General features: G+C 50.5%; 1 protein-coding gene across 1 annotated transcript; it reads left to right on the top strand.

Moving 5' to 3' along the window:
- The first annotated feature begins 751 nt into the window (after positions 1-751).
- On the top strand, positions 752-1,687 carry LOC123346971 (olfactory receptor 2B2-like). The gene has a single exon (XM_044984405.1). The coding sequence runs from the start codon at positions 851-853 to the stop codon at positions 1,685-1,687; it is 837 nt and encodes a 278-aa protein (XP_044840340.1). The 5' UTR covers positions 752-850.
- The last annotated feature ends 13,409 nt before the right edge of the window (positions 1,688-15,096 follow it).

The raw sequence follows: 15,096 nt of genomic DNA, 5'->3' as shown, positions 1-15,096 counted from the left end.
AGGGAATGTGATGATTTTGTAAAGGTTATTGTGACCTATGTGTTTTGTAGAAGTTAGTTATAAAAGATCAGTGAATACAGTGGATTCTGGAGCAGTCCTCTGAAGCCATTTAGAGAGATGTTTTTCTTGACATCTTTTCTCCCCGGTCGGTGAGCAACTGTCCACTCACAACCTGCTGCTAATTACTCAATATTGATCCAGTTTTTAGGTAAATATCTGGGATGCTAAAAATCTATTGCTTATGTCTGTGTGTGCTTAGCACTAATAAACTGCAGGTTTAGATAGTGTCCTCTTACTTGCATTAATATTTCATCAGGCAGAATTGCTGTGTTCCCTGACACCACCTGGAGTGAAACAGTTTAGTTGCCACTGCTGTGGTTTCTGAAAACCCTTGGTAACAGATCCAATAAAAGATATTATCTCCTCCGCTTCATCTCTCCAATATCCTGGGACTGACCCGACTACAACAACATTGCAGACAGACAGATGAGAGATTTCCCTGACCTTTGCATAAATGTATGCAGTGCTACAGGTGGGTCATTCCCAGGTTATAAGAGATTCCAGCCTTTCCCTAATCCATTCACTTAACACTTACCTGTCTCCTAGGACTCAAGGCTACCACTCCGAAAATACCCACTGTCAGTCCCAGCACTAGCACCTGTGATCACAAATCTCCTTGCTGCGGTATATTTTTCACTCTTATTCTTTCTGGCCCCTACAGGTGATGTATGGCAAAGGGGCAGGGGAAGATGGAAACCAAAGCTCCTTGGGGGAATTCATCCTGCTAGGGGTGTCTGACCAGCCACAGTTAGAGCTGCTGCTCTTTGTGCTCATTTTAATCTCCTATACCATGACCTTGCTTGGAAACACCACCATCATCTTGCTCTCATGGCTAGACCCCCATCTCCGCACGCCCATGTATTTCTTCCTCAGCAACCTCTCTTTCCTGGACCTCTGCTACACCACCAGCATTGGCCCGCAGATGCTGGTAAATTTCCGAAGCACCCACAAATCCATCTCTTGGGCTGGCTGCGTGGCCCAGCTCTACGTCTCCCTTTCTCTGGGTTTAACCGAGTGCCTCCTGCTGGCTATCATGGCCTATGACCGCTATGCCGCCATTTGCCATCCGCTGCGCTATACCGCCATCATGAGCCACCGCTTCTGCCTGCAGCTGGCGGCCACCGCCTGGTTCTGCAGCTTCGGCAACTCCATGCTGCATACCATTCGCACCATGAGGCTGCCCCGGTGTGGGCGGAACGAAATTGAGCACCTCTTCTGCGAGGTGCCGGCACTCCTCAAACTGGCATGTGTCGACACCTCTGCCAATGAGGCCGAGGTCCTCGCCAGCTCAGTGATTTTCCTGCTGGTCCCACTGGGCTTCATCCTGATGTCCTACGGCTACATAGGTGCCGCCGTGCTGAAGATTCACTCTGCGAAAGGCAGGCTCAAGGCCTTCAACACCTGTGCCTCCCACCTGGCCGTGGTGTCGATCTTTTATGGCACGGGCATTTCCACGTATCTACAGCCTCCATCCAGCTACTCCCAGCACCAGGGCAAGATAGTCGCCCTCTTCTACACCATGGTGGCCCCCATGCTCAACCCCCTCATCTACACGCTGAGGAACAAGGAGGTGCACAGGGCGCTACAGAGGGCACTGAGGAGAAACATGACCACCCAGGGGGTCTGAGCTGGGAGAGCAATTGGCACAAAAACCATCTTTACCTCTCATGGCTACCGTAACCTCTTCTGTGCCCATGTGGAGCCTTCTGCTCTCTCCACAGCCCCGGCAATCTCCACCCACACAAAACCTCTGGCCTCTCCCACTCTGCAGAACAAGTCTGACCTAATCTGTCCCACAACCTGCCTTCCCTTTCCCACTCCACACAAACCATCTCTCACCCACACAACACCCCTGCCCTCTGCTTTGCAATTCAACCAAAGGACTATCTTTGGTGGACCTCCAGGAACAATCCCTGTTCTCCTGCCCAAAGAGATTATTCTTATTCCTTTCTGTTGTGGTAGCAAAGAGGCTGCAACTGAGATCAGGGCTGTGCCAAGCTGAACAAGTTACAGTTCCTTCCCCAGCTGATATCAGGCCCCATTGTTTCCGGCACTGCACTGACACACAGCGGTAGGCAGTCTCTTCTCCAACTGAGATCAGGGCCCCATTGTGCTGCGCACTGCACAGACACAAATCAAGGGACAGCCCCTGCTCCAGCTGAGGTCAGAGCCAACTTCTATGGGACCAGAAGGTATCTGAGTTCAGTGGCTTCTCAATGAAACTAGCGCACATCTGGATAGAAGAATGGATTAAGTCAGTGAAGGTAGTTCTATAGGTTTTGAGAGTACCTGAAGAAGACCATGTGGATTTTGTAGAAGAGCATCTCAAATTCTAGGCCAAATCCACAGTGAAGTTCATGGTAACAGCTAACAAGCCAGACACAGAGAAGACATTTCAGTTGTATGCAAAGAAAGCGGAACCAGACTCAGAGAATTCTGTGAGCTGACACAGAATCCAGGTGGGACCATTCGGGTCTACTCGTATGAGCTCCAGGAGAGAATGAGCCAGGTGAAATGCTGGGACCCACAACAAGTTTGGGACATGAATATGGTCCTGAAAGCGTAGTTAGCGCTGGGGCTACTCCCTCCATTGTGAATTGATGAAGAGGTCTAAAGAAGAGTCCAGTAAGAATTTCCATGAACTCGTGCAAGCTGCCATTACATGGTCTGAATTAGAGCAAGTTCCTGTGGAAGAGATGGCCAAGCCCAACCCCCCGCCTACACAAAGTGGAGGCCTAGGTAATGCATCTAACAGGGGAAAGGCTTTTACCCAAACACAGTTAACACTGGAAAGTTTAAATGAAACGGGCCAGCAAACAGGAGGTGATGGTGAAAACAATGACTGAGGGAATGAAAGGTAAAATCTCCCTTAGTGTGCCAAAGGATCCCAAAGATTTCCACTGAAGGATATCCTGGGCAGGTACATTTGCTACACTTGTGAAGCGCCAGGACATACTAGCTGAGAATGTCCACTGCGAATGAGTCCAGAGCCCCAGGTACTCAAAACCAAAGGGGCATCAGGCCCATCTACAGTAGAAGGCCAAGCAGTGGCAGAAGGATTCCTAGGCCTGTCCTTGGTGGAAAATCAGTCTGCATACAGCGCTGAGAGGCGCTCGGACAGTGCCAGCATACCTATTGACTTGTGTGAGCGAGCATTTGGAGACTAACTGCCGAAGTACTTATAGCCGAGGTGAAGATAAGTTGTTTGTTTGATACTGGCTCAGAAATCACCACTATTAGTGAGTTGCATTTTCAAAAATATTTGAAAGATAAGGATCCAATCATACACCAAATACACAGTTTGTACATGTAACAGCAGCTGAGGAAATGGCAACCCCAGAGGTGGGATGCCTTGAAACAGAAATAGAGTCTATGGAGTGAGTCTTTCTCTACCAGTCGGTTGGTAAGTGTCTTTGATCTTCATTCATGTGGACCCTCCATTACAGCTGGTTGGGAATCTTTTAACTCATAAGTCTCTTGTCAGAATATACTGATTCATCCAACCTGAATATTTTGGTTTGGGGTGTCGGTGGGTGACAACATTTTTTGAGAAAAGTAAAAAAGCTTCAAAATTGTGGAAATCTCCTATTTGGACATTTACTAAATGGAAAGTTCCATCTTTATGGTTCGACACAAATTAAAGCTAACTAGAGATTTTTAAAACAAAAAAAAACATTTCAACTTACCCAATTTTTTTTTTTTTAATTTTTGGTTCATGCAAATTTTCAAGATTTCAACCCTTCATGCTGATTCCAGATGGGAAATGGTTTAAAATCTTAAAACAATTTCACAAGATGTGAACAGCTTTTCCTACCCATCTCTGTTTTCCATCATTCAAGTGCCCCTCTCAAGATGGCATTGATCTGTGAGTTATGTGAGCAGAGCAGACAATGAATTCCTGCCCAAATAGCCCTCACTTTAGTAAACTCTTGATACATCACCTACCGGCCAACTTGGTAACTAGAGGGCCAGAGCTCTGCGAGTGTAATCACTTATCTCCACACACAGTATTAGTATTTATTATTTGTGTTAAGCTGACAGCGCTGAGGTGCCCAGTCATAGACCAGGTCCCCACTATGCCAGGTGCTGAACAAACACAGAACAAAGAGACAGTCACTGCCCCAAGGAGCTGACGATCTAAGTATAAGACAAGAGACAACAGATAGATACAGACAGAAGTAGGAGCACAAAGTTACAATGACACAGTATTGGTCAGCAAGGTGAGCAGTGGTCTCGACACACCAGCAGCTGGTTCTCTGCATTGTGGAAATACTTAGGATATTGGACCCCCTTGTGCTAGGCACTGTACAAACACTGAACAAAATGACAATCACAAGGTATCAGGCTGGATGCAGGAGGTCAGGCTGGATGGACCTTGTAGTCTTTTCTGTCCATAAAGGCTATGGATCTATTACTACAATTTTTAAGGGGGGTGGGGGAGATTGGCTGGCCTAGGACGGAGTGTTGGGAATGGAATATAAATTCTTTCCCTTCTCTGGGGGTGCTGACTCTAATCCAGCTCCAGCACAGATGGACTGGGAATGTGTTATGAGACCTGGCCTCACTGGTAGTGCCGGATCCAATCAGGTGGGCATGCAGAGGGCTGTGTGTGGGAATGGAATATGGGACTTTTTTATTTTTCATAACAAATAAAAGACAGGGGGAGCTAAATATAAATCTGAAGTTGGGAATTGTAGAAAATTGATGAGGAAAGCAAAGGGACACAAGCAGATTTAAAGACAATAAGAAAAAGTTATTTAAAACATGTTGGGGGGCAGGAAGAATCCTGACAATGGATTATTGTTATTATTATTATTATTATTATCATTATTATTATCGATAATAATGCAGAAAAGACAGAGTTGTTTAATAAATGTATCTGCTCTGTATTTGGGAAAAAACAGGTGCTATAACCTCATCATATGGTGATAACATATATCTATTCTTTTCCATCTATGTGTACCTGCAGCCCTCATCCCAGGATTAGGGCAAAATGGTCTCTCTCTTCTACACGCTGGTTACCCCATACTCAACCCCCTGATCAACACGCTGAGGAACAAGGAGGTGCACAGGGCTCTGCAGAAAGTGCTGGGATGGAGCCCGACTACCCAGGGGGCCCAGGCTGGTTCAGTAGTTGGGCATGGAACCATCTGTGCCTCTTTTGGGTTCTGTAGCATCTTCCCTACTCATATGGATTCTTTTACCCTCTGCCCGTTTCCACCCTTCACAACTGCCCTTGCCCTCTCCCACCTCAAAGAAAAACCTGCCCTCCCCGAGCCATACAAGTCCCCTGCCCTCTTTCAACCCATGCAACCCACCAGCTCCTGGTTCATGTCTACACCTAAAACTCTGCATCAGTGCACCTGCGCTGCTGTAGAACTTTCATGGGAGAAGTACTCTACGCTTATGCAAGAGAGGTCTCCCATCAGCATAGTTAATCCACTTCCCTGAGAGGCAGTAGCTATGTTGGCAGGAGAATCTGTCCTGTGACATAGTGCGGTCTACTCAGGAGGGTTAGGTTGATATAACTACTTTGCTCAGGGGGTTGGATTTTTATACCAATATAGGTCTGTAGTGTAGACCAGATGTTGGAGTTCTGAGAATGCACCAGGATATCAGCTTTCATTTAAAAAAAATTCTCTCCGTCTCACCCCTTATGGTTGGTTAGTACAGCTGGAAAGATGACACCAGAATGACATAAAGACTCAGAAAGCAGAAGGAAAAGGGGGAAAATTAAATTTATTATTTAAAACAAACCTTCTGATTTTAAGCCAATCTCCTGATTTTTAGGGCCTGACACACCCTTTTGGAATGCTCTGGGCTGGCAAGACTGCACACTCCCTACCGAGAGGAAGACACCATAGCCTTTCCTCCACTCATGTCTCTGCTCCTCTGGAGGGTTGGAAACTCCATTTATTGGACCACATGTCATGTGTTTGTCTGGGACCCACAAGCCCAATTGTTGATTTTGAACCACTTTGGCTATGGGATTTCTCCAAGGTTAATGGAAAGAGGCCTGTTGATTTCAGGGGGCATCAGATTGGCTCCCAAAGGGTATGTGACAATGGCTAAGGTTTGGGAAAGCGACAGATGATTTTGGATGATGAAAATGAGATACCGTAAAGGCACGAGATTTTCAGAAGGCAAGTGCCCAGGGCTTCCTGAAGAGCATTTAAAAATCATGAGTCATGCTCCAAAAATCATGGGATCATCTTTAAAAACATGAGATTTCATTAAATTATAACAGTTGGGTTCAAGTATCAGAGGGGTAGCCGTGTTAGTCTGGATCTGTAAAAGCAGCAAAGAATCCTGTGGCACCTTATAGACTAACAGACGTTTTGCAGCATGAGCTTTCGTGGGTGAATGGCTTGCATCTGAAGAAGTGGGTATTCACCCACGAAAGCTCATGCTGCAAAACGTCTGTTAGTCTATAAGGTGCCACAGGATTCTTTGCTGCTTTAACGGTTGGGTTCTTTTTCTTTGCCTTCAAATGTCTAATATTTAGATCGCCCTTGGGTCACATTACATGGTTTTGCTCCATCTCAATGGGGGCTAGAAATGTTTCTTTTTAAAATTATTTTTTAATTGTAACCACATTCTTCTAGGAGATGCACCTGAAGAGTGGCTACTTGTGTATCTGTTATTGGATGTCCAGGGAGATTGAAGTGTTCTCCCACTGGCTTTTGTATGTTACTATTCCTTATGTCTGATTTGTGTTCATTTATCCTTTTACATAGAGACTGTCCAGTTTGGCTAATGTACATGGCAGAAAGGCATTGCTGGCACATGATGGCATCTATCACATTAGTGGATGTGCAGATGAATGAGCCTCTGATGTTGTGGCTGGTGTGGTTGGGTCTCATGACGGTCTTGCGAGAGTACATATGGGGACAGAGATGGTAACTGGGTTTGTTTCACTGATTGGTCCTTGGGATAGTGTTTCTATGATGTGATGTGTAGTTGCTGGTGAGTATTTGCTTGAGGTTGGGGGCCTGTCTTTAAGCAAGGATTGGCCTGTCTCCCATGGCATGTAGAGTGCGGGATAGTTTTCCGGTTTAGGTTGTAGGTCGCAGATGATGTGCTGGAGAGGTCTGAGTTGGGGGCTGCATGGGATGGGCAGTGGTGATCTGTTATTTTCCTTGTTGGGCCTGTCTTGTAGTAGGTGCAGGAGACTAGTGGCCAATTTGGCGTGTGGGGGACCCTGGGGCTCCGCAAACCTTTCCAGATGGATTCCAGCGCCTTGGGGAATCTTCAGGGAGGCACCTCCCCCCCCCCAGCTCTAAAATGAATAAAGGCGCTGCCTGCTCCCCCTCCCCACCCATGGCCCTATGGAATCAGGGACAACTCAACTGATCTGCACAAGGTGCCTCCTACTGTCACAGAGACACGGGGCCCTTCTCAGCTCTGCTTCAGAACTGGGGAAGGCCAGGTACAGTGTGATACTTATTCTCAGGAGCCCAGAGACCACAGGCCTGGGGCAGCATGGGGAGCAGGGACACAGGCTGGGGATCTTACCTCCTTCCATCCATTCTTCCAGCCATCCACTGTACTTCTATCCAGCTCTCTGTATCTCTCACCCACTCGCTATTTGTCTGTTCATCCATCTCTCTTTCTCTGCCTCTATATCCTTCCATCCATCTACCTTTCCCCCACACTCCATCCTGCGATCTGTCCATGTCTCTCATCTTATATCCTCTCTTTAATGTTCTTTTTAATCCATCCTTCTCTCTGCCTTTCTTTCCGTCATAACAATTCAACTCTTTCTCCCTCTCTTTCTCATCCATCCACTTTCTCTGTATATCCATCTCTCTCTTTCTCTCCTCCCCTTCTCTGGGATTTCTTCCATTCTATCACTGTGGACTCTGGGCTTCTAGGAGACCCTGCCAGTTGAGAGAGGCTCAGGGTATCCCTCCCAGCCTGGGGCAACCTGCCCCCCAGGTACTTCACTCACACACTGAGCGGGTTTGGTCCCTGGGATGAGGGGTATTGTGTGACCATGTGACACTGGCTCTGATCATCCAGTTTGCTCCATTCTCCTCCTTTTGAGAGCTGCCCTAGGGCCTCAGAAGAGTGTGGGGCAGCACCTACAGCCTCAGGGCTTCCAGAACCAGATGCAGATGGTGCTGCCCCACAGCAGGGGGCAACGTTAGCTGGTCTCCCTGATCTCCAAGACTCTTAGACATTCAGCTTCACAGGACGGGGCTACTTCATCCCAGGCACTGAGGGGCTCAGCTCAGGGGAACAGGGAATCCAGACTGTACCCTGGCATCCAAGCATGTGAGCATCAAGCAGAAGGGATCTGGGGAGAGCAGAGCTTGAGGTGAACGGACGTGTTATTACTGGGGAGGGTCCAGGAGCTGGGGAGCATGTGGGATGGTTAGCTTTGTTAGCTCTGTCCAATGGGTATGATAAAACTACCCTACCTCCCAGGGTTGATGTGAGGATAAACCCATTAGAGATTGTTAGGTGCTCAGACACTGTGGTGCTGAGGATCAGACAACTACCATAGATTGGTAGATTTGGTTAGGGTTGGAATCTGTCTTATCCAGGGCCCCTAACCCACAAACATCTGCAGGGATAATTTTCTACAGGGGAGTAGTTAATCACTTGAGCATGCATCTGTAGGACTGGATCCTGTGTTTGTAAAGTGCTGTGTAAACATATTGTTCCTTGAGAGGCCCTGATGCTGCAAAGATTTATGAATGTGCTTAGCTTAAGCCCACAGGCAGTCCCACTGCCATCAATTGGATGTGGTTTGGGTAAAGGAGATTAAGTCATGTAGGCAGCATAGGCCCAATTTATAAAGGGATTTAGGTGGCTACAGATGCAGATGGGTGCTAGGGGCCTACTGGAATCAATGGGAGTCAGCAAATCCTTTGCAAAATTCTAATTCATGCCTATCTCATATTTTGCCTTATCTGAGCCCATAATCCCCCTGAAAATCAGTGGAATTTGGGTGCATCATTCCTTAAAGCTCCTTTGGAAACTCCAGCTCTAACTGCTGGCTGGATCAGGGTCTAAATTATTATTAGTGATATCGGAATTATCTTATTCCTTCCCTGTGTGTTTAGACTATGGGTCCTGTCAGTCACACAAAGAAGTACATACAAATAATAGATTCATGTTAACAGTGGCAGTAGAATCATAGAATCATAGACATGTAGGACTAGAGGGTAATGCCAGATGTGATATGGTCCATACCCCTATATAGAGACAGCAATAAGATTACCTAGACCATACTGACAAGTATTTGTCCAACCTGTTCCTAAAAACTCCCAGGATGGTATGACATTCCATGGCGCAATCCAGACGAGTGAGGGGTTGTGTCACCCCTGCACTGCAACCTTGGCTGCCTCACAATGTTTTCCTGATGTGGATTCCAACATGGGTCGCTCATGGATCAGCATGCGGGTCACACCCTGAGTGTCTATGTGCAGCCACAGCCTGGTCCAGCAACTCTTACCCCAGCAGCTTGTCCGCAAACACGAGCCACACTCTGGCTTCTATCAGCCTGGGTTACTATTTGTGGGGTGACCCCCACACATTCCTAGTCCAGAATCCCACCCTCCCACCTGCAAGATGTGTGTTCTGCACTGCCCAGCCCTCTCCTGGACAGTTCAGATATTTTAGGTCTGTTGTCCCTGTGAGGGGATCAATATCCAACAGTTTGCTACATTAAATTGAGTTACTCACTGTTGGGATTTTGTGGTTCCCAGTGAGCCTGATGCTGGGTAGAATCAAGGGACTTCAATGTGATGTGATTCAATGCAATTCAACAAGGCTTTATTGAATATGTGTGTACGGGTCCGGTGTGGGGGCTCGGCCCTCTCAGGTGTGGCTGGGAGCCAGGCCGCCTCACTACACGAGGCTGAGTAAACAGTTAGAATCATAGAATAGAATCATAGAATCATAGAATCTCAGGGTTGGAAGGGACCTCAGGAGGTCATCTAGTCCAACCCCCTGCTCAAAGCAGGACCAAACCCAACTAAATCATCCCAGCCAGGGCTTTGTCAAGCCTGACCTTAAAAACCTCTAAGGAAGGAGATTCCACTACCTCCCTAGGTAACCCATTCCAGTTCTTCACCACCCTACTAGTGAAAAAGTTTTTCCTAATATCCAACCTAAACCTCCCCCTCTGCAACTTGAGACCATTACTCCTTGTTCTGTCATCTTCTACCACTGAGAACAGTCTAGATCCATCCTCTTTGGAACCCCCCTTCAGGTAGTTGAAAGCAGCTATCAAATCCCCCCTCATTCTTCTCTTCTGCAGGCTAAACAATCCCAGTTCCCTCAGCCTCTCCTCATAAGTCATGTGCTCCAGCCCCCTAATCATTTTTGTTGCCCTCCGCTGGACTCCCTCCAATTTATCCACATCCTTCTTGTAGTGTGGGGCCCAAAACTGGACACAGTACTCCAAATGAGGCCTCACCAGGGCTGAGTAGAGGGGGATGATCACATCCCTTGATCTGCTGGAAATGCCCCTACTTATACAACCCAAAATGCCATTAGCCTTCTTGGCAACAAGGGCACACTGTTGACTCATATTCAGCTTTTCGTCCACCGTAACCCCTAGGTCCTTTTCTGCAGAACTGCTACCCAGCCATTCGGTCCCTAGTCTGTAGCAGTGCATGGGATTCTTCCGTCCTAAGTGCAGGACTCTGCACTTGTCCTTGTTGAACCTCATCATATTTCTTTTGGCCCAATCCTCTAATTTGTCTAGGTCCCTCTGTATCCTATCCCTACCCTCCAGCGTATCAACCACTCCTCCCAGTTTAGTGTCATCTGCAAACTTGCTAAGGGTGCAGTCCACACCATCCTCCAGATCGTTAATGAAGATATTGAACAAAACCGGCCCCAGCACCGACCCTTGGGGCACTCCACTTGATACCGGCTGCCATCTAGACATGGAACCATTGATCACTACCCGTTGAGCCCGACCATCTAGCCAGTTTTCTATCCACCTTACCGTCCATTCATCCAGCCCAGACTTCTTTAACTTGCTGGCAAGAATACTGTGGGAGACTGTATCAAAAGCTTTGCTAAAATCCAGGAATAGTACATCCACTGCTTTCCCCTCATCCACAGAGCCGGTTATCTCGTCATAGAAGGCAATTAGGTTAGTTCAGTATTTAAAGTCCAAGCCCTAGGTCAGGGTGGGGCAACAAGCAGTAGTCTGGGCTCAGACTCTCAGGCAGGGGCTGAGCAAACAAACAGTAGTTTAAGCCCAAGCCCTAGGTTAGGGCGGGGCAACAAACAGTAGTTCTGGGCTCAGACCCTCAGGCAGGGGCTGAGCAAAACAACAGCAGTTCAGGGGCTCAGACCCTCAGGAAGGGGCTGAGCAAACAACAGTATATAAGTCCAGGCCCTGGGTCAGGGCGGGGCAAAAAGCAGTACTAAGGTAAGTCCAGGCTCCTACGTCTGAGCGTTGGGGTGAGGGGGAAGACTGCCACCCGTAAGTGGGGTGGCAGGGGGGACACAGGCCCACCCTCTCCACTGTGTCCCAGTCCGGGGCCCTAACAGCGGCAGTCAGTCTGCTGCTGTGTCAGTGGGGATCCTGGCCGCAACACACTGACATTGGCTTGGGGTCTGCTGCAGCCAGACTGGGGTTGGCTATCCCCGGGCCACTTCCAATCTCCCCCTCCATTGGTACCTGTACATCCCCAGCGTCCTCTGCCGTGCCCCACACCATGGGCTCCTCAGGGTACTGAGTGCTGGATAGGTCGGGCTGCTCCTCAGGACACTGGGCGATGGGAAGCTCAGTCAGCTCCTCAGGATACCAGGCTCGGGGAAGTCTCAGCCAGTCCTCCTCAGGGTACTGGGCTCGGGGAAGGCCCGGCCAGTCTTCCTCAGGGTACCAGGCTCAGGGAAGGCTCGGTGCAGCAGGAGCTCGGGCACCAGCATCTGTTCTCTCCAGCAGCCGGCGGTCAACTGAGTGCTGGGGCCAGGCCTTTATACTTCCTGTCCCGCCCCTTGACTTCCGGGGGCGGGGACAGGCGGCAGTGACTCCGCCCATTTCGGAGGCTGTTCTGGCTCGGCCCTTTCAGGTGCGGCTGGGAGCCAGGCCACCTCACTACATGCCCGCCCCCCCCCAAGGCTGGCTCCAGTGCAGCGGGGCCAGACCCTTCCATACCCCCCAGGCGGGAAAGGAAGTCCGTGTTTGCATGGTCCTTCCCAGCCCTATTGCGAACGGTGAAGGCATAGGGCTGCAGCGCCAAGTACCACCGCTGCAGCCGCATATTATGGTCCTTCATGTGGGCCAACCACTGGAGGGCGGAGTGGTCGGTGACTAAGGTGAATGGGGTTCCCAGGAGGCAGTACCGCAGGACGTCACAAGCCCACTTTGTGGCAAGGGCTTCCTTTTCAACCACTACATAGTTTTTCTCTCAGGGGAACAGGTTCCGGCTGATGTAAAGGACCAGATGCTCTTCCCCGTCTACCTCTTCAGAGAGGACAGCCCCGAGTCCCACCTCTGAGGCGTCCGTCTGCAGGACAAATGTCTGGTTAAAATCAGGGCTATACAAGACCGGCTCACGGCAGAGGCTTGTCTTGAGTGTTTGGAAGGCCTCGTCACACTCACGGGTCCATTTCACCTGCCGCGGGCTGTCCTTAGTCAGGAGCCCAGTTAAGGGGGCCTCAATCGCTGTGAATTGGGGAATGAACTGTCGATAATACCCCGCCAACCCCAGAAACTGGCGTATCTGGCGTTTCGTGGCTGGCGGGGGGCAGGTTGCAATGGCCTGGACCTTGCCTACGAGAGGTTTTACCTGTCCATGCCCGATAGTGTATCCCAGGTAAGTGGTTTCTTGCCAGCCAATGTGGCGCTTCTTATGGTTGGCCGTTAACCCGGCCGCCCGCAGGGACATCAGGATGGCTGCGACCCTTTCTAGGTGGTTCTCCTACTGAGGACTGTAAATGACCACGTCATCCAGATAGGCTGCAGTGTAGTCCTGATGGGGTTGGAGGAGGTGGTCCATCAGGCGCTGAAACATGGCTGGGGCCCCGTGGAGGCTGAAGGGCATCCGGGTAAATTGGTACAGGCCTGTAGGGGTGGCGAACGCGGTCTTCTCCCTGGAGGCGGGTTCCAGGGGGATCTGCCAGTACCCCTTGCTTAGGTCAAGGGTGGTGATATAGCGGGCCTCTCCTAGCCGGGCCAACAGCTCATCTATCCAGGGCATGGGATATGCGTCGAACTTGGAGATGGCATTAACGCTCCTGAAGTCGATGCAAAACCGTTGTGAGCCGTCGGGCTTCGGTACCAGCACTACTGGGCTACGCCCTTGCTTTGCGATGGTTCAATCACCCCCAAGTCCAGCATAGCCCATACCTCCTCATCAACGACCCATCTCCGGTGATACGGCAAGGGCCTGGTTGTGCCCCGGATCACCACCCCAGGCTCAGTCTGAATCCTATGATATACCAGGGTGGTGTATCCTGGTTGGGCTGTAAAGGTGCGGGAGAAGGCTTGTAGGAGGCACCGGGTCTGCTTGAGTTGGTCCTCCATTAGGGTCTCCCCAAGCTGGGGTCCCTCAGGGTCCTCGGTATGGGTTACCTGGGGTCCTAGCTCGGGTTCCGGCGGGTACAGGTTAATCAGAAGACCTTCTCGTTCTTGCCAGGGCTTGAGGAGGTTTACGTGGTACCGTTGTATCTTCTTTTGCCAGTCGGGCTGGTTGATCTCATACATAACCAGGCCCACCTTCCGGACCACCTCATACGGCCCTTGCCACCGAGCCAGAATCTTCAATTCGCTGGAGGGAAGGAGGAGTAATACCCGATTTCCGGGTTGAAAGTCATGAGTCTGTGCATCCCGGTTATAAGTCTGGGCTTGCACCTCTTGGGCGCCTTTCAAATTCTCTCACGCCAGGGCCCCAGCCTGCTTAAGATGCTCCTGGAGCTGGAGCACGTACTTTAAGAGGCCCTGGGCTGGTGATGGGGCTTGCTCCCAAGTTTCCCTCTTTTAGGTCCAATAGGCCCTGGAGTCGACGGCCGTACAGCAGTTCGAATGGTGAGAACTTGGTCGATGACTGGGGGACTTCCGGGACCGCCAGGAGCAAGGGTGGAAGTAGCTGGTCCCATCGGCGGAGGTCCTCCTGGGGGAACCTACGCAGCATGTCTTTCAGGGTCCGGTTGAATCTTTTGACCAGCCCATCAGTCTGGGGATGATAGACTGACATCCGCAGTTGCTTGATCCGCAGGAGTTCACATACCTGCCGTAGCAGCTGCGAAGTAAAGTTGGCCCCCTGATCCGGGAGGATCTCCCAGGGCAGGCCAACGAGGGCAAAAACCTTCACCAGCTCACCTGTGATGGTGCGGGCTGTGATGTTCCGGAGGGGGATTGCCTCGGGGAAGCGGGTAGCATAGTCCAACATAACTAAGATGTACTGAAATCCCGCACTGCTCTTGGGGAGAGGCCCCACCAGGTCCATGGCCACGCGCTCGAAGGGGGTCTCGATTAAAGGCATTGGGACCAGTGGTGCCTTGGGAGTTTGCGCTGGGGCGGCCAACTGGCAATCCGGGCAGGAGTTGCAGTAATTCTTTACCTCCTGGTGTATCCCCAGCCAGAAGAAGCGCCCCAGTATCCCGGCCAGAGTCTTCTTGTGACCTAGGTGTCCGGCCACCAGGATGTCATGGGCCAGCTTCATGACCGCCTGCCGATGACACCGGGGCATGAGGAGTTGGGTCTGGGTCTCCCCCGTGTGGGGGTCCCTCTCGACCCGATACAGGCGCTCCTGCCGCAGCTCAAAGTGTGGCCACTGTGCTGCTCGATGTGGGTCGAGGACAGTCCCATCCACAGTGGCCAGCTGTTCGTATGTCCGCTTGAGTGTGGGGTCGGCCCGCTGATCCCAGCAAAAGTCCATGGGGGTCGAGGGATCCTCCACCGCTCCTGGGGAAGCATCCTCTGGTTCTCTCATCAGGTTGGTAGGGTCGGGGGCTTCCCTCTCGTCTTCCTCGGTCTCTGGGGCCTCCCCTTCCAAGGCTGGCATGACCTGCGGGCTGCCCTCAGCATGGCGGCGTAGGACTGCTGGAAACTCGGGCCAG

This window comes from Mauremys mutica, chromosome 12 (assembly GCF_020497125.1).
Source record: "Mauremys mutica isolate MM-2020 ecotype Southern chromosome 12, ASM2049712v1, whole genome shotgun sequence".
NCBI lineage: Eukaryota > Metazoa > Chordata > Testudines > Geoemydidae > Mauremys > Mauremys mutica.
This window is presented reverse-complemented; position numbering and strand designations above follow the sequence as displayed.

Bases quoted from the DNA above. Each gene is read 5' to 3' on its own strand.
- LOC123346971 (XM_044984405.1), top strand. From the start codon at position 851: ATGACCTTGCTTGGAAACACCACCATCATCTTGCTCTCATGGCTAGAC.